Source organism: Calypte anna, chromosome 2 (genome assembly GCF_003957555.1).
Source record: "Calypte anna isolate BGI_N300 chromosome 2, bCalAnn1_v1.p, whole genome shotgun sequence".
Taxonomy (NCBI): domain Eukaryota; kingdom Metazoa; phylum Chordata; class Aves; order Apodiformes; family Trochilidae; genus Calypte; species Calypte anna.
Window position 1 is genome coordinate 18,126,255 of NC_044245.1, and position 25,678 is coordinate 18,151,932.

The window sequence follows — 25,678 nt, forward strand, 5'->3', positions numbered from 1 at the left end:
TGCAAATACTGGTATGCTGAATGTCACTTCTGTGTAGGTTACTTAGGACAACAGTGTCCTTGAATATTCTGCTACTGTTTTTATGTTTGTACATCCACACTGCAAATTTTGCTGTTAACAAAATCCTGAGAACAAGATGTGCTGAGTAGCTGTATGGTAATGTCATTCCTTGGTGCTCAAGCAAGCACTATGGCATAGGCATGTACACACAAACACTCTTATGTTGACAAGTTTACTAAGAAAAATCCCCTGAAAAGTATTATTTTGATGTAGTTGTAAGCTATGAATCTCAGTACATTCTGCTGTCCTATCTATGAAAGATACAGGTCATGCAGCAATGCTGAAATAGTCATCCAACATTTCCAGCTGAAATCACAAATTATTATTTTGCTTTTTGCTGCATTAACACAAATCAGAAATGTATTCATTAGCTGACCAGATTAAGTATGATTTTTACTGTACAATCATACTAGTAACCTGCTAAACACAGTATCTGAAAAAAGTCAACTCTCTGAGGAGAGAAGAGAGATGGTTTCATTTACACACTTCTGTTTACTTCACTGTAAGATCTTCCTTATAAATACACACTCAATAGGAGATACAACATCCTGAATAATAGGAGATACAACATCCTGATTTTTTTTGCTAATTGTAACTGACTTTTTTAAGTGCTTCCTACAAAAAGCAGTTGCTTTAAGAAGCACAATCAACATTACTTAGTAAAACTCCCCCAACCAGATGTTACTATTACTTTGGACAAATAATTTTCCAGTCTCTCAAACAAAGTCTGTATCACAACAAAGTAGAACAGGCATCGTACAAGCACAAATTCAAAGCAAAGTAAGCTTACTCTGTTTCAAAACCAGTATGTAAATATGAACTTTATAAAGGCCTATAATCAGCACCAAGCACAAGATGTCATGAAACATAAACTTTCTTCTTCCCTGTCATTTAAGGTCAGATGCTAGTATATTAGAAATCCCCTGAAGTAAAACAACTTCAGCTCTAGGTTTGAAGATGCTGTCAAAATCCAGAAAACATTTTTTCTTCTTTCTGGAAAGGTAAGATGACTTATCTTGCTGACATGTGGTTTCTTCAGTGGTTTTTCAAGTGAAATGAGGTGAACTTGTTGCAGCAATAGCATGCATCACACAATATTCCCTATGGGACCTCGAAAGTATAAAGAACGTTAACTTTTACTAGATTTTCATTAGTTGGCTATAGAGGCCTGCTGTTGCCAACTTGTGCAGTTGCTCACAAACTACAAGGAATTAGAAATACCTCACAAGTAAGCTAAATCCTCCAGAAGTTCTCACTTCAGAAATGCTAATAGTGAAATATTAGGTATTATCCAATGTCTTGCAGTGAAGTTGTTTAAGAGCACTTAATTTTTGCAGGACTTCAAGCCAACAGTATTTGTTCTCAGCAAACTAAAGTATGCGTTGAAGTGCCTCTGACATAGTCAGCAGTAATCTGCAGCTTGTAAATACAAGGACTCATGCCTGAAAACTTACAGAGGTGACAAGTGACCTGCAAACACAGGGAAAGAATTTGATTAGTCAGTACTTCTTCATTCAGATTTCCAAAATGGCTTGGAACCATCACTGCCGTAGTATTTTATTTACACAGGCATATTACAGTAGGAGTACTACCAAGCCAAGTTACTGCAGCTTTTAGTTCCTTGTACTGATTAATAAGTTGTCTATATGTATCCATTACTAGGGAGCTAAAAGGCACGTTTTTCTCACTTTCTAGAAAAAAAAGTAAAATTACTAAAAATAAAACAGGATGAAAAAAAAAAAGTAACAAAAAGACTACAAAAAAGTGTTCCACTTCAGAGTTTGTTAGGAAGGGGACTGCTGTTGTTTCTTTAAGATAAATCTGCTTTTGCTTTTCTCATTTCTCTTTCATTTGTATCCCCATGTGCCATTTGAGACATGCAGTTGCATGTATCTAGTACTGACACGTATGAACAGGTGCATATTTAAGCAGTAAGAGGATACTTCATTACCAGAAGCAATGGGGAAGTTTCATCCCTGCAGTTGCCCAGCGTGTTCTGTCAATGTGCAGATGAAACCAATCCCAGCAATGTGTTTATTTGGTTGCCCCTGCAGCAATTCCTTAGGATCTAACATTTGGTGCCTTAGATCCCTGGAGATGATAATGCCAGCATTATTGTGACTAAAAAAAGACCCTTTTGGCAACTACATTCTTCAGCACAATACAGCAGCCCCAAGAGTTGTACTGCAGCTTCCAAAGCACGACAGAGGCACATCACAGATTTTGCTCAGCTATGAATCCCAGTCCCTCTCTTGACAGACACCAGTGCAATTCCATAGTAGTTCCACTCTAGTAAGTGGAGTGCTACAAATGTAAAACCAATGCATCCTATTGATGAGATCCACCATATACACACACACCTATGAAATGCTTCAGGCTATTTGACATGCACAACCCTGAATTTTAAACAGATCATTAAAAAAATCCTCAAACACAGAAACAACAGTGGCTACTCAAGTAACTGAGAGATATGAATGCATATTTGATCGGAAAGCATTTGAATTATAGGCAATCAGCACTGGGCTGAATACTACTTAATAACCATGCAGATTCCTAGGCAGCACTTCTTGGGAAAACCAGCCCATGATGTGGGGAGAGAATAAGCAAAATTTTTGGAGCCATAGCCTACAAGGACTTCTCTGATAAAAGACACTACCTCTGCTAGTTCTGGGTAAGAAGCTCAGCAGAAAGGAACGGCCAAAATAAGGATAAACAATTCTGTTCAAAACTTCCATATAATTACATACTGCTTTCAGATTACTTTTCTTTTTTATTATTATTTAGAGTAATTTTATTTATAAGGATATAGAACCCTGTAACCTTTTCAGGCTATATATTTATGTATAACACAGGGAGGTAGCAGTTACAGAACCTTGAGTATGTCCCAACTACTCCTGGGACTTGATCAAGATTTAAAACTGTGGTTAATCATGCCTCACAACTGATGTCTGTCATTCACATCTTATGCAAAGTATGCACTTTTAATATTTTTGCTTTAGTTCTTTCACTGACTCAGAAAAAAAGACAAGAAGCGGAAGGCTCTTAGAATTTAATAAAATTTCAAATAATTATGAGAGAAATTGGAGGGTACCTGAATAAGGAACTCTGAAACACAGCAGATGCCAATGCAAAGAGCAGTCACAGGTACCAGAGATGTTCTTCAAGTGCAGTGCATGCTTCTGTCTCTGATTCTCTGCTCACATTTGCCCCCACTAATCCTCTAACTCTTTTGTTCTACTTAGTTTTGTGGCTCTCCTCTTCATAACATCCTTCCATGCTCATTTCCAATTATTTTTCACACTAATCTATATAACTGAAACATTTTTTCCTTCTATTCCTTTCCAAAAATCACTCCTGCAAATTTGCTTCACACATTTTCACAGACAAAAAAGAACTAAGAAAGCCTTGAAGAAGGCTTTAATTTAATCTCTTGATCAATCCACACTTTTTATTTCCTGTCTCTAGGAACTTCCATAGCCTATATCTTGACAGAAACTTATCTCTTCAGGAGAAGAAACTTATCTTGCGCATCTTCGAAGTTGCCAGCACTCCTGGCAGTGTACAAATGGTAAACAAAGACATCAAAAAATAATACAGCCCCAATAAAACAATTTTTTCCAATCATGCTGTAGAGAACATACTTCGCATAGGCAAAAAACCCCACTATTTGAGTGTCTTCTTGACATTTCAAATAAAGAAGAAAACTGGAAACCTGCTTTTCTTGACCTTCAATTTAAGAATTTGTTCTGACTTGTACCAAAGACGGCTACAGGATATGTGACAGACTGCAAATATGCATATGAACAGGCTGTGTTTAATGTATGATGAGTTTATTAACTCCAAAATTGGCACAGTTTTTTTTACTGCAGCAGTAATATTTCTTCCTCACATTTGTGTCAGATCCAAATTACGGTCATTTGAAGGAAGGATCTGCTTTTTCCAAAGATATGGAGTCTTTTGAGTCCTATGTTATCACAACTACAGTGTTCTACCAGTCTGTTCGACAGAACATCTACCAGCATGTTCGACATGCTATTAGTGGCATACTGCTGTTGGAGAGAAAGCGAATACTACCCACATGCTCCTATTTTTAAGCATTTATTGTACCAATATTTTCCATTTTCTTTCTCAGAAAAGTTAAATACTTATAGATATCTATACAAACATGTTCATTTTACATCCACTCAAGTGATGCATTTAGATGCTCTCTCACTTGGAGAAATTACAGGACAGGGAGGTGATTCAGCAGATGAATACAACATAAAACCAGCTTTCATGAGTTACACACTTTTCTCTGTGTGTTATTTCACTGTTATGAGACAGAAAAATCTGTGGCATGTTCCTTTCAGACACCAGTAGCTGCAGACAGTATCAGACCAGGAGCAGGCACATGCCAGCATCCATGCTCTTGAGAGCTGAAGAGAGCAGGAGGGCAACTGACCACTGGACACCAGGCAGATTCTGTAGGAGTTACTTACCCTGCTGCCTGCCCATGGGCCTTTATTTCTTTATTTCAAACACAAACATTTCATTGTTTTCTGTTGAATCAATGATGAATTACAAAGCTGGTCCTTGCTCAGAAGCACTCTCAGTTTGGTGGCAACATTAATTTCTACAGTATGAATGGCCTGAAGCTTTTCTTCCTCCATAAGGAGACAGTGCCTGAGCCCTGACTGCCCACCATCTCTAGTGCTGAACCAAGGTACTCACTTGCCTGCAGCCTCCCCAGCTTTGAGGAATGTTCTGGTTTGGATGCTGCCTGAGCTCCCCCTCAGTTGTGGTGCTACTGGCCTCCTGCCTCCAGCAGTCCTGAGGAAAGCCAGAGCTCACCATACTCACTGCAAGCAGAGCACAAATCACAGCCCTCAACATGTCACCTACAGTGCTGTAATCAGGCAAAATGAGGAATTCAGTGTACATGAACCTGAGGTACTGGCCCCTGGCAGATCTTTTCATGCTCTGATGAGGGAAGGAAAGAGACCCACAAGAATTTTCCCAAGTAAGGTAAAAGAAAGCATTCCACTTCTTTCCCACTGTGAGTAAGAAGTAGGGGAAAAAAACTCAGCCAATGGCACCAGCTGTGGCAGGAAGGTGCTGCATTAAAACTTGGTAATGCTCAGTGACAGCCATGTGTTACCAGAGCCCATCACTATGGTGGGATCAGGACATTATGCCAAGTGATTATTTACTCGATTCTGTAATTTTTTTTCCAAAGGTAAAACTCTTCTCTACTTATGACACCACTTTCTTTATCACCACTTTGTATTGGCTGACTCTGACTCCAGTTTTCTTCAACTAGTGGAAAAAAAACAATGTCTACTAATATGCCAGAATGTATCTGCTGTATTTTTAGGTTGTAATGACATTCAAATCATCCTAAAAATCTGTACATTTTCCCAGGAGCCTTGCTAGCTCCTGTTGGGGGCCAGCTGCATACTCCCTGCTGTGGCGAGCCGCCAAAGCCCATTTCTTTTAATCCTGAGTGCTGTGAAACATCCACAGGCTGCCAGCTCCTGCTCACCCTTAGGACCACGGCTTGCTCTTCAGCCGGGTGATCCCCAGAGTTAGCAGAGAAAGTTTTTCACAAAACTCTTTTATAAGTGACTGACATGAAGCAATATTTTGAAACTTCGGTTTCTAACTGTAAGCTCCTAGATAAATAGAAGCCTGTTTTTCAGGAAAGCTGTGTGTTTACAGTAAAGATATTCATTAGAAGCAATAAAAGCTGTAGGTGCTCAGCACTTGAACTGCCAGACCTCTTATTCGGATGTTTAATTGGAGGAACTTGTATTTGAAAATGTTGCCCTAAGGAACTCAGCAGCCCATTCTAAGAGCAGCTTAATTGGTCCAGACAAGTCCAGACTGAAATATGCAACATGCTGTGGCATCTCTTTGTAATACATAGAATATCAGAAGAAAACAAGCCATCCACTTTAAAGTGTAAAAATATTTTTCAGTATGTTTCTGTCCAAACCCAAGGTTTTCTCCTCCAAATGCCAATCTGAGATTTTAAGGTAGAAGTTCAAGTAAAATGATAGACAAGACAAATAGCCACCCATTAATAAACAAAAATCACACTGAGTAAAAGAAATCTCTCATTTTAAAATGAAATTATAAAGCTCTCTGCTTTATTCTAATGGTTTGTGACATGAAGTATTTATTTATGTGGGACAGCCAAATCTGGAAAGTGACTGATCACCTCACTATTTTTCCCTGCAAAGTTTTCTGTGGCTCCATCAATTTTGCTCACAGCAAAATTTGTTCTTTCACAGTCTGTTTTAGTCTTGCATCATAGTTTCAGTACATTATTACTTTGTTTAAATAAGTTATCCATAAATTCCAGTCTGGCCATCAACATTTGTCTTAATTAAAATCTTACAGCAGTTTCAGTTGGAAGCTATTTCTCTTTTCCCTCCTAAAAACCCTACTGTGATGTATTCATGAGCCAGCATGACCCCTTGTTCCAGCCGGGAGATGGCTGTGTTTCATCAGCAGCGGGTGAGGTAACTCCTACCTACACAATCCCCAAAACTGTCATGAGAACTCTGAAGATTAAAAGGGATGATTTAAACAAAAACTGTCATTATGCTGATTAAAGGGGAAGGATCCTTCCATGCTTAAAACCACATGCAGAAAGGAGGGAAAAAAAAAAAAAAAAGAATATATACCAGATGCCTAAATGTATCTAGGGGATAGTGTATTCTGATTTGAGAAAATTATTGTCAACCCATCCCTTTTCTCCCACACATGTCTCTAAGGAAAACAGGAGGAGGGTCTGGTTTTATGGTGCCTTTTTCCCAAAGCAAAGGCACACGATGAAGTGGTTCTGGAAAAACCTGTTTTTCTACACTTCTACAAGTTAAGAAAAGTTATTAATTAACATGCTGTTTTAAAAATAACCAAAAAATGAGCCATCAACACCCAGGCTGGTGAGTGGGAATGAGGTCCTGGGGGCAGGGTGGGTGCTGCCAGCCCCCAGCAAGAACAGAGGCCTGGAAAAGAAAGCAGTAGGCAGGGCTGCCTCTGGCAGCAGCACACCCACAACTGCTTACTTATTTTTAGCCTCTACTCATGGAAGTAAATGTGTAATGAAGCCTATATCAAGTGCTTGTTGCTCTGGGGACAGTTGGGGGCTACTTTAAGAGGGATGCTGCAGAAGAGAGGAGCTTCTCCTGCTCCTCTATCCCAACTTGTCACCATGCCTTTTTGCTTCTTTTTCTCTCCCTCCAGGCCATCTCCTTAGCAAAGGAGGGAGAGGCCTTCCACACCTCTGCTTCTCCCACCCTTCCCTGTGGTTCGCATGTTTATTGGCCTATTTAAATCCTGTAAGTAAAACCAAAATTAGTCGGGAAGAGACAAATCAAGTGCAAATGAAGCACTGTGCACTCTGCATGCTCTAAGGCCTCATTGCTTGCTTGCAGCATGTGTACCTTGGTGCTTTTGTGATTGCACTTTTACTGCAGCAGAAACCACGCAGAGCCACCTTCCATATATGTAGCTAAAAGGCATGTGCACAGGCACTGCCTGGGTGGGAAAAACCCCGTTATATATGGCCTTACAAGCCACAGAGAAATGGAGGAGGAGCTCAGCAGGAAGCCAGGTGAGGTACAGGTGACCTCACAGGTGCACAGCTGCAGAAAGAAGCTTTTTTGGGCATCAAATACAAAAATATTTACTTCTGTGCCCGCAGAACTGTCCTCACCTTTGCAGCAAGACTTACTGCTGAAGCCAGTTCCAAGTATGTACAGATACATAAATAAAGTTAGAATTGGGGCAGCTGGTAGGGATCACTTTATCTACAATCTCCCACTGAATTTTGGTGGATTTCAAAGCACCTAGGGTAAGAATGTGGACTTAATGTCTATCATGCCACTAAAGGAAAAGTTAGAATTTAAAAATTGTCAAGGGATGCACATGCATCACACTCCCATATGCAATTAATCTATATGAATAACACTTCACTGCTGTGAAATAGGGAGGGAAAAAGCATGCAGATTCATATTTATTCAAGAACACTAGTTGTGAAGCAAGACACACACAATTAAAGGGTAACAAACTCAATCCACAGCAGAGTGCAGAAAAAAGAAATTACAGTACTAACTCTCTGAGAGGATTCAATTTTCATCAAGTACCTTTGAATGTCAAGTTCTGAATGAAGGGAGACCAACATGCACTGCAAAACCTGTGGATCAAAGAGAAAAACAGAAAGGGAAAGGGGAAAGATAACTGTTAACAGGAAAAGAAAATGGAGAACAGAACTTAAAAGAGAATAACCTATACATACTGTGGTGAGGAAGCAGAGGGGGAGAGGGAAGAGAGAAGAGAAGAGAAGAGAAGAGAAGAGAAGAGAAGAGAAGAGAAGAGAAGAGAAGAGAAGAGAAGAGAGAAGAGAGAAGAGAGAAGAGAGAAGAGAGAAGAGAAGAGAGAAGAGAGAAGAGAGAAGAGAGAAGAGAGAAGAGAGAAGAGAGAAGAGAGAAGAGAGAAAGAGAGAAGAGAGAAGAGAGAAGAGAGAAGAGAGAAGAGAGAAGAGAGAAGAGAGAAGAGAGAAGAGAGAAGAGAGAAGAGAGAAGAGAGAAGAGAGAAGAGAGAAGAGAGAAGAGAGAAGAGAGAAGAGAGAAGAGAGAAGAGAGAAGAGAGAAGAGAAAGAGAAGAGAAAGAGAAGAGAAGAGAAGAGAAGAGAAGAGAAGAGAAGAGAAGAGAAGAGAAGAGAAGAGAAGAGGACAATGAAAAAAAAATAAAGGAAAGGCACATAGGCCAGGGAACAATGTGCTCTATCAATACACAATATGCGATATTCTCAGGACCCTTGCAGGACTCAGTATGGATGCACTACGTGTGGTGGTGTGTCACAGAAATGGAGAATGTTCTAATATAAGAATTATATGGCAGAGAGTTGAGTCACACAGATACAAATATATATATCTAGCAACCATACCTGACAAAAAAATAACAAAATATGCATTTTTTTTAAGAAATGATACAACTTCTGGCTGGAGTTAGGCAGTCATTACATTTCTGCGTTGGTTTCACTCTTGCTACAAAGACATGGAATCCTTCAAGCAATATGGTATTACTCTTGATTAACCACAATTTAAAAAAGAATACAAGAGAAAGTATGGTATGATTAAAAAGTATTTTCCAATCAAATCTCTACTATTCTACATCTGGTCTTAAAAAACAGATTGTGAAAATGTGCTAAAAGCAGCTTAGGGGCCAAAAAAACTTAAACATTTTTTCCTTTCAACACAAGATGCAAATTGGAGGGGAAACTGCCTATTGATGTTTGAGACCTTATAGGTGGAGGTCCTGTATTTTTCTTAATCTCATTTGCCTGTGGGGTGAAGGTGAGGTAAAAAGGATTTTGTATAATGCTCTACTACATTTTCTGAGCAAACAATTCCTCCTTCAGCCAGAATCAGATTTCCACAACTGCTGCTGGCCCATTCAGAGCATGCAGCTATTCATACCAGGCAAAGAAACGCAACTGCTTTGATAACAAAGACATCATTGTTAAAGAATCTTATTTAGAAAGTAATTATAATGCCAACATCATAACTAAGAGAGTAATTCAAAGAATCTTTTGAATTTTACAAACCCAGAGGATGTGAGCATATGAGAGCTGATTCTGGGGACGAGATAAGCAACATATGAGTATGCTGTGATTTTTTCATGTTTTTGTTGATTGGATATTTTGGAAGGGCAGTACCATTTTATTTAAAGAGAACAATAGATCATTTTTTTCCATATGATAAATGAATAATTTAGAATTGAAGTAAATGTGATTTTTAGAAATAAGCGATTTATGCAAACACAGTAGAAATTAAAATGTAGCCTTCCGGCAATAACTGAATGAATTCCAAACCACAAAGACAAAACAGTCTGTTGCTAATGTCTCAATAACACTGAGACCATACTAGGGGTTTTTTATGTTTTTATAATGTCACCACCCCACACATGCAAACTGAGCAGTTCTATTTGCCCTTTAGTTAAACTGTTCTCCTGATGAAAAAGAAAAAAGTTATGGGTACTAAATCCCATCTCAATGCCAAATACATGAGACTTCCAAAGGAAAAATTAATGCTGCATGTTTGCTTGACATTCAGGCATCATTCCACATCAAGACCACACTTTGGAAAGGACATTAATCTGCACAATGGCAGCATTAAAAGATGGCAGAGGTCACCCTCCCTATAGCCATTGCCTAAGATCAACTTGAGCTACTTAACTTCCCTCAAACAGTGTCCACCTCATGGGGAATTACAACCATGTCCCTTTTCTCTGGACTTTCCTACTCCCAGAGGAAGTAAAACATCAATTCTGACCTCAGGGCAGGTAAGGAAATGACAAACCAGTAACATTCCCAGCTCCAATCCAGGGAAAATTATGTCTGTATCTTTACCTCTCCCCCTCCTTTTATCTTAAGATTCTATTCATTTTAATTTTAAAGCAAATAGATAGACGAGGATTTGCAGTTAAAATATATGAAACTAGTACACCTGGATTCAGAAGTCTCTCTAACAGGAATTGATGTGAAATTGTATGGATTTGCTGCAGGATTAAGAGTTATCTTTCTTTAAATAAACACAGTCTGTCAGGAAAAAATTAACTACACACAAACACAGAACACAGCAGCAATACAGCAGCAGGCTTCACCAGCTCCTGCATAAGGTTGCCCAAGGAGGAAAATGAGGGCTCCACAGCACTATATACCAAACTTCAGATCATGTAAAGAAGACCTGGACATGCCAATATGGGAGAAATATAATCAAGACCATTACTGCAGCCCACATAAAAATCTTATTATGAATGAAACTTGAAGACATTCGGGTCTGAATCCAAACCTGAAGCATGGCTTCCTTTGGAACTTTCAAAAATATTGCTTAACTTTATGTATTGCTTTCCAAACTCAACACCACACTGATGCCTTCATCAGCACTCTGATAACCTCAAGGGTATTTCAAGAGGAAAAACAATAATGGTCTATTTCTTCTTTTCCTCCTAGATTGGAAGGGAATATTATTTTTTTCCATCTGTGGGCAGGCATGTGGATATATATAGTCCACAATGACAGGAAATTAATTCAAGGAGAGCTTTGCAATTTCCAAATGCAGCGAGGGCTTCAATGTTGACCAACCCAGGGACAGGTTCCCAGGGCAATCCCCATCTCCTACTTCCCTCGCTGACTCTGTCATTGTTGCAGAGAGGTGAGGCAGGACAGCAAATACTGAGCATGAGGGGAGAAACAGGATGTTGGAGGAAATCCCACAGAAGATTAAAAATCCCCATTCTTGACTTACTATGAAGAAAAGAGCTGTAGATCACAGAACACTCAGCTAATGTGCTCTGAGCAACCTCTGCTGGCCAGCAGATAGGATTCCATGCCTCCTCCTAGGTGAAGTTGTACAGGGCCTGTGATTTCACTACTGTATATGAGATTGTAGATTCTTAGCTGGTTTGAGTGAACATTACTTGACCGGCTTGAAAAGCACAAGGACAGGCTATACATTGTGTGCCTGTGCCAATGAGCTCACAGAATGATAGGAATTTCCCCTGTCTGTCACCAAAGACTCTCAAGACAGAGAGACTGCTGTTGAAACTGAAGTCTTCAGGAGCTGTGAAAGCAAATAGCCAGAATACTGGTACCAACTCTTACCCATGTTGGATTGGCATGTAAAGAAACAGATTAATGTAGGTAGGTAGACATATAAAGGTAATATGGGGAAAATCAACAAAAGAGTATAGCTAACTTCCTTGGGGAAAAGTGGAAAATGTTAGAGGCCAAGAAGGAGAGTGGACACTGGGGCTGGGACACAGTTACTGGAACAACAGCAGTGCCTTGCTAATAACAAGTGTGAGTAGGACAGGGTGTTACATGGAGAAAAACTAGTTCCAGGAGACAGTCTTTATGTAGTAAGAAAGGTACCAGAGACAAAGAAAACAGATGCCAAACATGTTGCTTTTGAACTTTAAACCTAAACAGAGCAAGTGTTGGCCCTGGAAAAAGATGTAGAAAGCTGAATCACTGGCAGAGAGCAAAGATGCCAGGAATGTGCTGAATGTCATCAAAGTCATAAGAAAAGTCTTGTGCATAGTACTGGCAAGGTAGTACCCAAAGGATTAGCATGCAGTAATTTAGGGACGACAAGGATTGATATCTTGGGGCTGACTAATTTTATTAGTCATTATCCCAGAGCCTGCAAAACAAGGGTGAATGTAAGTCTGCCTTGTGGGATCTGCTTGCTAAGCAGATCAAAGGAAAGTGTTCACAATTATAAGCAGGATCAGACTTGTTAAACAGTGAAATTCTAAGTCTCCAAAGGAAAACACAGATGCTTGAGACATTTGTGTTGATGATTTAGTAGGAAACATCTGTCCCGAGTCAGCCTGAAATAATGTCACAGAAGGGTGTTAGGAGTGGGATCTGCAGCCACCACGGGAATGCAGCACTGCTGTTCCTGCTGGCAGTGCCTTCTCAGTGAGGTAGTGGAAATGCTGCTAACGTGGAAAAATATAGGAGCAAGTTGAACTTTCCCCTTTTGTTCACTCTGTGTAATACATCCCTGATTTACGCTTCTGATGGACTTCAAGAGGGAAGTCCTTACAAAGGGAGAATACATTAACACGTTACATTTCTCTCAGCTGCTGAGAAAAGAAGTGGCTAAAATGAGACAAATACAGAGGTACAATGTGCAAAGCAAAGCCAGGTTACCCAGGACATTATGATGCCAATTAGTGTTCACTGGGTTTGCAGTCTCTGGGTGAGATCCTGCAGAGACATACAATCAGTTAACCTGGAGGGAAATTATAATGAAAATACAGAGGACTAAAGATGAGTAGATGATAATACACAACTAAACGAGATGCTGACTCATAAGCCCTCTTAAACAGCTTGAAAGTGAAGGAAGGAAATGAGGATAAAGTGCCTATTTCCTGTGCACAATAGTTTTGTGGGGAGGATGCAAGAGGCTGATGTTTCTCAACAGTGATGAGATGGGAAAATGTTAGCATGGTAACTGGGCTGGGTTCAGGCCAAAGAAGTTCTTCCAACAGAAATTTTAAGTACAGAAGTATCTGCCAAAGAGGGGAAAAGGTACAGTCATTTTTTGTGTGTCTGCAAATTTTCATCACATGGAAATACTGTCAATATACAGGATCGACTGAAAGTAATCTGCAAGACAGCATTTAAGCAACTGTGGAAAAAAATGGAGATGGCCAGTGACAAATTGTTCAAAAGGAAGCATGGAAACAGAAAAAGCAGTGAAATGTAAGCCAGGAATGCAGTCAGCGAGATGAGAATAAAGGAAGAGGTCTGCACAAAACATTAGAACTTCTTACATTTCAGGATTCATGTTTCCCACCACATTCCACATCTACAGCATCACTTAAACTGTATATGTTCTTTGGCTCCAACTCATTGAATGTTACAGCTAAAAATGATGTATATGTTAACTTGGAAAAGTGGGGGTTGTTAATTTCCAATCAGAAATGGGAAGATGGGTCTCCACTGTTGTTTTTGTCTTTTTCTCAGTTTTCATAAAAAGAATTCATTAAATGATATGTTTAATGTAATTTTAGTGAAGATTAAAGATAAGATGATAATATTTCTATAATTCCATATAATATCCAATAAACAATAAAATCAAACAAAAAGAACCAGACAAATGTTTAAACATCTCAAGGGAATTTAGATCATATTTCAAGTACTTTTTTAGACATACAAACATATGTAACTACACCTTTAAAGTAAAAAACAATCTGGTATTCAAGAGGTTCAGAAGTTCTCCAGGGTCACATAGCCTTTTCCCTTTTGCTGTCTCTCCACCCATGTGGAAATGTTATGCTGAAACTCCATATTTTTGCACTGTATCAACAGAAATACAATATTGTTATGTACTCCATGTGCAATACCAAAGAAAAACATGATTTCTTGTTCACCTTAGATGACTTATAAGTTTAAGGTTTCTTAAGAAAGATCCTGCAGGGTATTCTGTGTTTCAGTCTTGGCTCCATGATGAATTTCTGATTAGAAGTATATAATTAACACATAATTAGAAATAATCATACAAGAAAGAAGTCCATGAGACAATTTCATTAATAAAGTTAGGCATGATTGGATCATTTGGTTCATCTTGTACCTATACTGCTCATCAGAATCTTCACTTTCCAAAATTCACATAAAAGTAACCAAGTAAATGAATAAAGTAAATGATTCCTGTATTTATGATTTTTCTGTCACCTGCTACAGTATTTAAGTATCACCATGCAATGAAAAATGCAAACCCAGACTAGTTGGTGTAGGCTGGAGAAAAAATGATGTTTGGGTCTAGTTTCTCTAAGGTAATTTGAACCTTATTTGCATCTGTGAATCCTAACCTGCATCACTCTTCCATGATGCAAAATTCTGCATGTGAAAAGCCTACATTGTACAGACATGGAAAACTGAAAAAAGCAGTGGCTGAGGATCTCAGATTTGGTTGCCCAATGAGGTGTATGAATTTGCAAGGAAGTCCCTCACTGCACCTCATACTGTCTGTTAAGATTTGCAGGGGTCAGACACATTTTTAATTAGTGGGGTTTCAGACAATAAGATGTTATATCTGAAATACCTGGCAGTTCACATGTGGATTCCATCACTAAACTTTACTAAGTTAAGTGGCAAGAATATTGTCTACCTTTTTTTCTGTATTTGTCCAACAGTTACAAATGAGGACAATTAGACAAACGCCGAATCTTTTTTCCTAGTAGTCTGTCTCTACCATTCATTCTCTTCCTCATATCATTATCTCTTGGAATAATAATATTTTGCTGAAAATAAACAACTTAAACCTATTATGAACCTTTACAAAGGAACAAAGAAACAATTATGACCTAAGATTGTGAATCGTCTCCAGTATTTGGAAAAGTAAATAAGAAAAGTAGAGAAAATATGATGTTTAAAGAATGTAGATGTTCCTCTCCCTTATTTTTCTGTGGTATTTTTCTCCCAACTTTATTTTAACAACTGGCTGACCCTGGTTATTCATACAATAACCATCACTGGAAAGCACAGTATGGTGTATGCAATGACAGCTGATGGTCTACTGAGAACAACATGCTCTGAAATGTAGAAAAATGCATGGCCTTGATATCTTCCATTGCTCAGATTTAATCATAATTATTTTATACACTCCTTCTTTTAGACTTCATTTTGGCCTTCATTATGGATTAAATGTACCTTATTTTCTAGGCTGTGGTCAGCTAATCTAATTAAACCTTATAAAAGCTACTGAAAGTTACCAAATTTGGATTACTTCCTATCCAAAATGGTAAGGTTGCAGGAGCTGCTCCCTCTCCCAAAACAAAACCAAATAAATTATATGTTCTTTACTCAGAAGACTGCATACACAAAAAACCCACTGAACACACATTTTATTCCACCATTCTGCTGCGTTCCTCTGTAAGACAAAACAACATTAATAGACAGGTTTTCTAATAACTTAAGCCCCTCATCTCCAAATGATGAAAACACCAGATCTCTGCCAAGAACTGTGATTTTAACTATTGCCCTAGATGATCCTAGGAAAGAGCTCATGCAGTATAGTACCTGACTATATCAGGATGCTAGAGGACTGCACCCAGTAGTCTGTTTTTGTGCTAGGCTCTTATCAAGAGCCATAAACTATGTGCTTCCATGGCCTTTATTTTATTTTAAGAAACTAGGCTGTACAGCAGGAACAATTAGAAAACACCCAATGAGGGTTATATGTGTAAGACAACTTCACATGGAACTGTGGCTGCAACCCTGTTCCTTGGTGAGTCTTCTCTTACCAATTATTTCTTGATACATTGAAGTGTTCTTAGAAAACTTTCAATAATCAGAATTCCCTTGGCCACAGAGAAACGAGTGAATTAATCTGGCTATGTTCACTTCAAACTGCATAAAAGGAGCTCTAATCCCCTTCCTGCCAAAAACACAGTATCTTTCAAAAAAAATCCATTAAAAGAATTCCAAAATTCTTGTTTAAGTAGGCCTGCAGAGATGTCCAACAACAGCTTTCTATGGTCCAAGAGTTATCAAGCAGGTTCCCATTTCAACACTGACAAAACCACTTTTCCTGTACTTGGCCCACCCCATCCAACAGAAATCATGGTACCTCTCTGCCTTACAAGGATCCTGTGCTAATTACCTCATGAACAGTCTCCAGCACACTGAAAGGGAAACCACTACAGAAAAGTATCACATTTATAAGTCTGCTCTTCACCTCTGGTAAGGATCACAGTCTCAGCACAGTACTGAGGTTTTGTTAACCATAGACTGCTACATTTTCTCTTAGAACACCTAAAAGCTTGAACTACAACAGGTTCTATAAGACTACCTGTCCTGTCTTATTATTAATTGAATTTATTACCTTCCACCCCTTCTTAAACACATACCTATCATCTACACAATTACAAGACAGACAGAAGCTCAGAGATGCCTTTGTGCAGCATGTGCCAGCTTACATCGGAATAGTTAGAGAGTAATTAGAGTGGAATCCAGCCAAACAAATCGGTCTTATTATCTCATAATAACAGTTATCTCATATTGGTGATACAATAAATATTAAGTACATATAACACCATACACAAGCAGTGAGATTCTGCAAGGTCCAAAGTTAATACTGGTTTTGATACAATCAGATACCACTGCTATGATACCAGGGCCTAATTAATGTTAGTCAACATTAAGTTATGGAAAACTATCGTGATAACCCTTTTGCAAAACAACACTGCAAGTTGGTATTGATAAGGGAATTTAAATATTAATTGCAATTTAATTTTTATATAGAGATATTAAAATCTATCTTGTTCAAATGTCCTTACTGCAACATACTATCTTACAAATTGCAGAACTTACTTCTTAGAATCATCTACTCACATTTAAGGGATACAATGCAAAAGTAATAATAAACAAACCATAATGTCAGCTCATTAATCAGATATGTCAGCTCAAATATATCCTGTCTGGAAACAACAGATGGATGCTACCGGCTTTATAAGCCTTACTGAACAGGGAATGGGGACAGAGTTGGATTTCAAGAGCTGATATCATCGTTGTTCACAAGCCAACACAGGGCTTTAAAACTAAAAAAACTCTACAGTATATAAATTTGTTTCCAACTTGTAAGGGGTCCAGGCCTTGCGCCAAGGGATAACAATTTGCAATACAGTTTAAGGTTTTTCAGAGGAGACACTGGAGGAGGGAATATAACACATTCGTGCAGAAAGGAATGTGCAAGTCCGTATTCTTACATGCTACCAAGAGAGAAGTCTTTCTAAAATGTTGTTTTCTGGTACTGTACATGTCCTCTCTGCAAATGTTCAAAAATTTCTCAAGTTGGGATCTTTACTTTCCAACATCTTGGCTTATCAAAAAGCTTTATAGTCACAATGCTGGCACCACTGATAATTGGCAAAATATCAAAAAATAGGAGAAAGCAAGCCTGTTAAGAGCCGACAGATATCTTTTCTGTATATCAGAGGGAGATGCAGTGAGGAAGGAGTACATGCCTTTGAATTCTTTCTATACTGATCTACCATGCTTTTGGCATGTCTGCATAGTATTTTTAGAAATTATAAAAATTTACCAAACCGAAGGTTAACGCTTTGAAATTACGTAACCTTCAGTAGACAAAACCAGATGGAGCAGTACAGTTTCTTCTGAGGCTGTGGGAACATTCAATGACCTCATATTCCTCAGTGCCTTCCCTCCCTTAAATTCACCAAAAGACAATGTTATCTTTTCAAACAAAACCGATATGCACAAATATTTGAAAAAGAATTGCTTCAGTTTCTTCTAAACTACATGGCACAGTCTTCACTAGCCAATAAATACTACAGCCAGAACATAATGTAGTTTGTCCTTGAGTGCTATCCATTTGCCTGTTTACTGAAAATATTGCAAGTGCATGTTTTTCATGATTTACAGGTATGCACAGAAAAGGAATCCTGACTCCCCAGAAGCTCATGGAATGTGTTTTGCTACAGGCTTAAAAGAGGGCTGGTATTTCATCCCTACAGCATTACCCTCTTTAAGAGTCTCTAAGCCTTAAAAATGGATTTGAAAGATAAAAGGGAAAAAAGATGGGTTCTAGTCTATTGTTCTTTCAGGAATTTTCTGAAAATAATTCACTTTCCAACAGGTAGTTCTGTAGGAAATCACTTACAAAGCAAAACATACTGGCCGTGGTCCTTTCTTTATGTGTCTGAACATGGGTGAAAACTGTGTGAAAATAAATGCATTAATAGATTTTGTAGGCATTCTATGATAGCTGTGGTAGTCTTTGCCTGCTTTGTCTTGGTATCATCTTGAAAACCAGAAAATAATACCTCTTTTGGCCTTGAAGAAATACTTACATTCCTTTTCTTTTGGTCATTGTTTCTCATCATTCACTTGCCTATTTTTGTTGGATAAAAATACACCTTTATTCTCCAAACAGCATTGATACAGGTATCTTCTCTTTTGAAACATCAAGACCTCCTGTTCTCTGATGTAACTGTTGGTGAGGAAAGCTCTGTGTGTGGTAGGTTACAGTGTCTAAGTGTGTATTATGGAGGTGCATTTTTTCCCTTCAGTGTCTTCAAAAGGTTATCTTCTTGACTGCAGCTTGCATCAGTTTGGATTGAGAGAGATGATGACCCTGAGATATCCACAGCAGTACAGCTGTTACTCAACAGGCTGTTCAGAACAGAAACTGATGACACAGACGTAGTTGGTCTCAGGAGTAATCTCCAGGTTGACCACCTGGAAAACATATCTATTACTCCTATTCACACAGAAAGAAGATGGAAAAATGGCTAATGTTGCAGGTAATAGGTGTAAGATTCCACACTATCGGATTTTTCAGCTGATTGCTGCAGAAGAGGGACTACAGAACTCTTTTTTTTTTTTTTTTCTTAAATCCTAAAGGTTCTGGGCAAAAGCAATTCTGAACTGAGTAACCCAAGAGGGAATACTAAATTCTTAAGAAGACATGAAAATATTCCAGACTTCTAGTCACACTGGCTGTGTTACCCTAATACCCCTTTAATCCTCTTAAACAAGTTCACATCATCAGTCATGTTCTCTAGCTATTGAAATTCCCAGAAGCATCATTATTTCTCTATTTTAAAAAATCAAACGGAAATCCCAATCTGACAATGAAGGTGTATTAAGGAGAATTCTGTGAAAGCAGATGATGCTAAAAGGAGTACACTGAAGGTTAGGTAGTGTAAGAAAGCCAAGTGAAAAAAAAAAATCTAAGGGATGATCCTATTGGCTTCAACATGAATCAACTGAGCTTTCAGTTCTGTTTATCTCAGGAACTGAGTAAATGCTTGGTAATTTTGATTGTATCCAGTAAGGCAAGGGTGTACAACACTGCTGAAATAAATAAATTAATGCTTCCTTTTCCTGAAAGAACACTGAGTTCTAAAAAGAAATAATAATTTGTTTTAGAAGCTATTAATAAATAATTTGACATCGTATATCTTTCTGCCACAGCTCTAACGGAAGAAAATAGGGCGTAGAATTATATGATTCTATGACAGCAAAAGGGCCATGTCGGAACAATACCTACTTGTGTCTCTTGATTCTGTGGTGTAACTCAAGAAATATATGATTCCACAGACCCCTTTGAAATATGAACGGAGGCGTGAATTTCAGAATACACAAGTGTGAAGTTCAAATGTATGTGGCCACTTGTTTGTAGGACACAGAGCTAATTCAGCATCACAATTTACATATTTTCTTAAGAATACCTTAAAATTCTAGAAAAAATGTTTTTGTCATTAAAAAGATGGACTGTTCTTCAGAAAGGTTTAACTCATAAGGGAAGATAGAGGCCCTCAGCAGTATTGCTTATGTTGAAAACTACAAAGGTAACTTGTGCATAGAAGAAAAATTGAAATTGTTCTGCCAAGAGTAATGAGAGACAGTTGAAAAATTCAGAGGAAAACAAAAAAGAAAAACAAAACAACAAACCAAACTTAAGTGAAGAACATCCAGAAAGGCATGCTTCTAAACAAGCTAGATATTGTGGGGGGTTTTCTTGCTTAAAAAGCAAATGAAAATGAAAAATTATCTTTGTGTGGCTTAAGAGTACAAAAAACCACAGATGTCTTTAAAAGCATTTTGTAGACAATGCTAATTTGGAAAGACACTTTCCTATCATGAATATTTTCAATCTACTTAAAATAGCCAGCATGCCCTCTTTACACAAAATACTTCATGGAGACTTGGAAGAGAAACTCCTCTCAAAGTGGTCAGCTTTCTCTTTATGGCTTAGTAAATACTAGACAAATAATGCTAACAGATGGTCTAGAATGAATCCTTATTAGATAGCTTTTAAGGGGAGTGGGCATGGGGGGATGCTGGAAACAACATAGTACTTACCCTTTGAAAACTTTCTTCTGAGGATCTACAAGGGATACCAGAAGCCTGCAACACCAGCCACAGGATTTATGGTGCAAGGACTGAGAAAGGTGCGTGGTCCAAGAACTGTCAAAGCAGTTTGCAAATGCCTGATACTTTGTAAAATGTATACCTCAAGAAAGCAAGCAAGCAAGCAAACAAACCCTACCAAACCTTAGTCCTCACAAGGTGAACCGAATGCTTCTCAGACGAGCTCTGAAGCTCCAGATCACACAGTAAGAGGTGGGATACACCCAGTTTTGACTGCGAGGATGACAAAGGCAAGTAGCTATCAGCCACTTTGAACACTCTCAGCTCCTTGAAGCTGGGGCCATAAAAGCCATGTATGGCTCAGATAAACTAAGGTGGCTCCAGAGCACTCTTGAATTGTGCATTTTGAAGGAGGCTACAAGCAACGGGGAAACCCAGCTCCTCCCATACGTTTTTCACCTACCCTGTGACACCTATAGAGCTGCACATATTTAAAACTGTAGGCAACTCTCCAAGCTGCAATTTTTGCTAGCTCTCAAGCAATTTAATGCATGGTGGTACAGAGCAGATCATGAAGAGAAACAAGGACCTCTGGTACAGAGAACTTCCAGTCATGGCCTCACAATCACACTTGCATATGTTACTTCCATCCAATGCTGGAACTGCCTATGTGGGAAAATGTTACACAGCAATATATGGAAGAGTCAGTCACATGTGAACAGCCAGGTCTCTCTCTCTAGACTGCCACAAACCATCCACATGCCATAGCTAAGAACATGGCAGACCATACATAGCCTTCATGTATGCCTTATGAATTATCTGGCATTTCCTGAGTGTTTTTTATGTTTTCCTTTTTGTCTAAAAGGAACACTATGGTAGTATTTTAAAAGCATGATCACAACACTTGAGAAATTCTTCTAAGTATCTGCTCTTCTGAGGTAAGAGAAAGTCCATCCATAGTCAAAACTTACGGCAGCACAAAGAAGGGAAAGCCAGTAGCTGTGTAAACCTAAAAATCTTTACGGTGGCCATGGTATAGGGGGATCAGGAAGAGCACCTCTTACTTTGGGCAGCATAATTGGCAAAGACTACTTGCTTTGCTAGAATGATGCCCTCCGCTTCTTTATTATGGGAAATGAAATAGCAACAAAACTGATAAAGACGTGCAGAAAGTGCTATGCAAATGGCTGCAAGTACAGTCATAACCTACCACCTCGAAGTGCTGCATTCCTAATGCCTGAATCTGCTATTTCACAACATCCTGTATTAACAGCAAAATACATTCCCAAATTGCACCTCTTCATTTTGTCTGTATTCTGTCTGGATCAGGCTTAACTCATTAGAACTAAGAAAATGCCCAGAGGCAATTTAGATTTCCTCTGTCTCTTGGAAAAATAGAAGCCTCACAAGAGACCTTTTATCAGTATGCTATTGGAAAAAAAAAGCTGGGAGTTGGAAATGTGGTAAAATCCTTCTAGGCAACCTTACTGTTGAAAGCTGTCCAATTCAAGTAATAATTTCTAAAGCAACAGACGATGCTTCATCTTTTGTCCAATTATTGTTTTCTGGCTAATAAATACTACCAAGTACTGCATCTTTCTTAAGGCACTGTATTTAAAAAAAAAAAAAAAAAAAAAGAAAAAAAAAAGGAATTCTAGTAAACTCACTGGCAAAAGAAACACAAAACCACAAAACATTTCAGTATTAAAGTACTAAAGTACAAAATGTTTGCCAACTATCATTCCTTTTCTGGATTTTCTAATGTTAGCTGGAGTGGTTCAGAAAAGCACACAAAAATGCTTGCTGTGAAGTACACATTTTGCTGGAAGAGAAAAGTCAGCTATTCAGAGCTGATAATCTAAAACATTTATGTTATATTTGTATAAACTGCGAACAAAAGCTTGGAGAACTGAAAATAAGTAACTTTTACAGTTAGACTTCTCAAACAAGAGCCACCCAAATTGTGTTAACTATCAATTATCAGTTTGATGCCATGGGGAATAAAAGAAATAATGTAGATTACTACCATCCTTTGAATTTTTGGTGGCTGCTTTGTTTCTGACAAAGGTCTTACACTAATATACCCTCATTTACTTGCTAAATAAAGCATGCAGATCTCATAATACTATTTATGCTTCAGCTGCAACTGCTTGCCTTATCCAGGACCACACAAGACAGGCCCAATCTGCCAATATTCAGATCTTAGAGAAGAAAAAACCAACTGTTTACTATTTACTAAACCAGAGACTAGGCAGTAACAACAATGTACATGAACTCAGAGACATGTTTTGGTTTCCAAAGGCTGTCAAGCAGTCAGATTCTGCTAGCCTAACTCAGGTTGAGCAGTGATTAATCCCACAGTAAATATCTCTGAATTTCTACTGCTGAAAACAAACAAACCAAAATCAAAGTCTTAGTGCTCACAAGAAACTATCCAACTACTTTCAAGTAGGTGGAGGCACAGCTGGTAGTGTCAGATATCTAGGGGATTTCTTCTGTCTATTTTGTATTCACAGTTTTATATCTGTATTTTCATAATTCATTATTACCTTCATACTCCTCCCTGTATTTTCTTTGATTCTCAGGGCCATGTCTTACCCCTACAATACTGTGGAGACATGCAAAGTAAAACTGTCTCAAGCTCTTTCTTTCCACAGACCACCACAAAAAGGTTTTTGAACAGAAAGTAGCTCACTGGCACGCGATGTGAAAATGACCCAAATTTTCAAAGTGAATTGCTGTTTTCTCTAATGACTGACCTTTGCTGGTAAATGATGCCCCCACACCAGCTTTCATGCTGAGAATATTCAATATCCAATATTAAATGCTTTGCAATGCTCAGTTACCCCTCTGATGGCACCAGGTGTACCACAGGACCACAGGCATCTGGGGAGGGAGATGCCTTTCAAAACTTCATGCCCTGAACATGGGGTCACACAGAGCAGTTACACAAGGAGTGATCTCAGCTAGTTCTGCCTGGCAAGCTCTACCAGATGTGTTGGTTAAGGAGGGCCCTGGATTTGTAAAATTTTCAAAAGATGAAGCACATACAGAATACTCTGTTAATAATACTGCAGAAATACTTCAGATCTTTAGCGCAGCTCAATTATTCTGCACTGTATCCCTCAAATGGTCTGAAACCTTCCATGTTTATACAAAATCAGATACCCCTTCAGGCAAAGAGCACTCCACATTTCAAAGCAAAGTCAAATACCAAAAAATTATTCATTTGGAACCACAGTGAAAGTTCAGGCATGTTACTGAGCAGATTTCACTGAAGGCTCTAATGATCTAATCAGGCTGACTTAATTGCATTTGGCTTTGAAACCAAAGTACTGTGCCCAAAAAAGAGAGGGCTGTTCTGCAGTACAGTAGCAGCTCCCAGCCGTAAGAGGAACTGTGTGAAAAAGGATCTACACAGCCCACAGAGAACTCCATGCAGAGACTCAGTTGCCATAACAAGATCATCTGGAATTGTAAGCACAAACAACATGCCTATTTTTGGAAGTACACTTGATCTATTGCACATGTTGGGATCTGAACATCTTCTGAGAGAGAGAAAACCGTAAGTTTATGAACATTTGCACTACATCTCAGAAAACTCATGAATAATAATCTGGCCTAACCTTTCAGTAATAATTTTATTCCTGCTATATGGAAATAAATTTGAAAACCATCATCATTGCTTTTTTTTCTGTGCTCCCTCTTCTCCAATATATATCTGACAGCTACATTGTAACTGCACTCTGAAGGAAGACCTGAAGACAACTTTGAAAATTCTCTTTGTACAATCTGTAAACAAGAAATATAAAAACCCTATGGCCCAAATAGCCCCTTGTATCGATTAAGGTAGAAAGCAATGCTGCTTTTTATGTAATTCAAAGGGTTCAACAGTTCTTTGTTCAGGAGAATTTTTCTTGACTCTGCTGCCCTATTACTCGCAAGTTTTCATCTCTGACTATGAAAGAAAAGCACAAAAGCTAGTACTCCACAAACTATTATTATAAATTTTCTAATTATTTAAATAGGTGAGAATTAAAAATACTTACATTCTTCCTGAAAATCAAACCACACAAGCCAAGATAAGGTTAAGAGGAGCCCAGGCAATAGGGCTGATTGAAATGGACTTCTCTTAGAATAAGGTACATCTTTAAAAAAAAAAATCATTTAGATTAAAAACTTTTTTAAAAAAAGAAGGAAATCAGTGCTACAGAACTCCTCACACCCCTTATCTAGTTATTCCAGTAGATAAGTTTTCCTCATGCGAAAACGGACTCCAAATGGCAAGCATCTTGACTTCCAGCTGTTTGGATATTAACTAAAGTTGGGAACTCCTGTTTATTCTGATGAAGAATCTCCTCAGGCTATTCACTAGAAGACTCTTCTGGGTCTTCACCATTTACCAAGACTCTTTTTGAACTGAAGGAAGCAGAACTAGAAAAAACTTTCAGGAGTAATTCCTTCAATTCCAGTCACATAAGTAGCGCAGTATTCCTAGCATTACCCTAGAGTGTCCGGCTCCTTCAAACTCCAAGACCATGCAGGCTCTCCCTCTCCAAGTCATATTGGGAGGTCATAACTGGTTGAATATCTAATGACAGCTCCCAATATCTTCTGAAGTCAGTGCTTCACAGGCTCGAGTTGTCAGAATCTTGCACAGCCCATGTTCTTTGCTCCTGGATGTACATCTTGAAATCTTACTGCACTGCAAATTGCATTATTGCTTTGACTTCAGTTAATCAGCTGGTGCAGATCATTTCTTGCCTTCTCATTAGTGGCCATTTACCCATCTTGTACCATCTGCATAGTTTCCTCACTAGCTGATTTTACTGTTTTCATCCAGCTGAGACCCCAGTAAATACCACAGACTATCACAGGCAATACTTCCCATAATTACTGGATGTACTGAAAATTAGTGTGACTAGCGACATTTTTTTCACATAATAGTACTAGCTGAACACTGAGAATAAAAGGATTGAAACCAATGTTAATCAAAACATCCAGCATTTCATAAAATTTCTACAGAATCTAGATGACAGCTGATGAGACATGAGACCTTTCTGTGCAAATTCTGTACGTGGATGTGGTCCATGCAGATCTCTCTGTTCTGCACATTGGTATATTTATACACAGAGATCTATACTTATCAGTGTATATAATTATGTGTGATTTCACTACCTATCCTCCATTTTTCATAGTTTTCACTTGTGTACTGTC

At 38.4% G+C, this 25,678-nt stretch overlaps 1 protein-coding gene across 8 annotated transcripts in view; it reads right to left on the minus strand.

Moving 5' to 3' along the window:
- KIAA1217 (KIAA1217 ortholog) overlaps window positions 1-25,678 on the minus strand; it is a 339,766-nt gene that overhangs the window by 95,283 nt on the left and 218,805 nt on the right. The window contains exon 3 of one of the 8 annotated variants that reach the window (XM_030445013.1): window positions 8,162-8,242. The exons of 6 other annotated variants lie outside the window; for them this stretch is intronic. In XM_030445013.1, coding sequence (XP_030300873.1) covers window positions 8,162-8,242 — 81 coding nt within the window. Of the gene's footprint in view, window positions 1-8,161; window positions 8,243-25,678 lie in introns of those variants that run through there. One more of the 8 variants, XM_030445016.1, reaches the window with a different exon arrangement.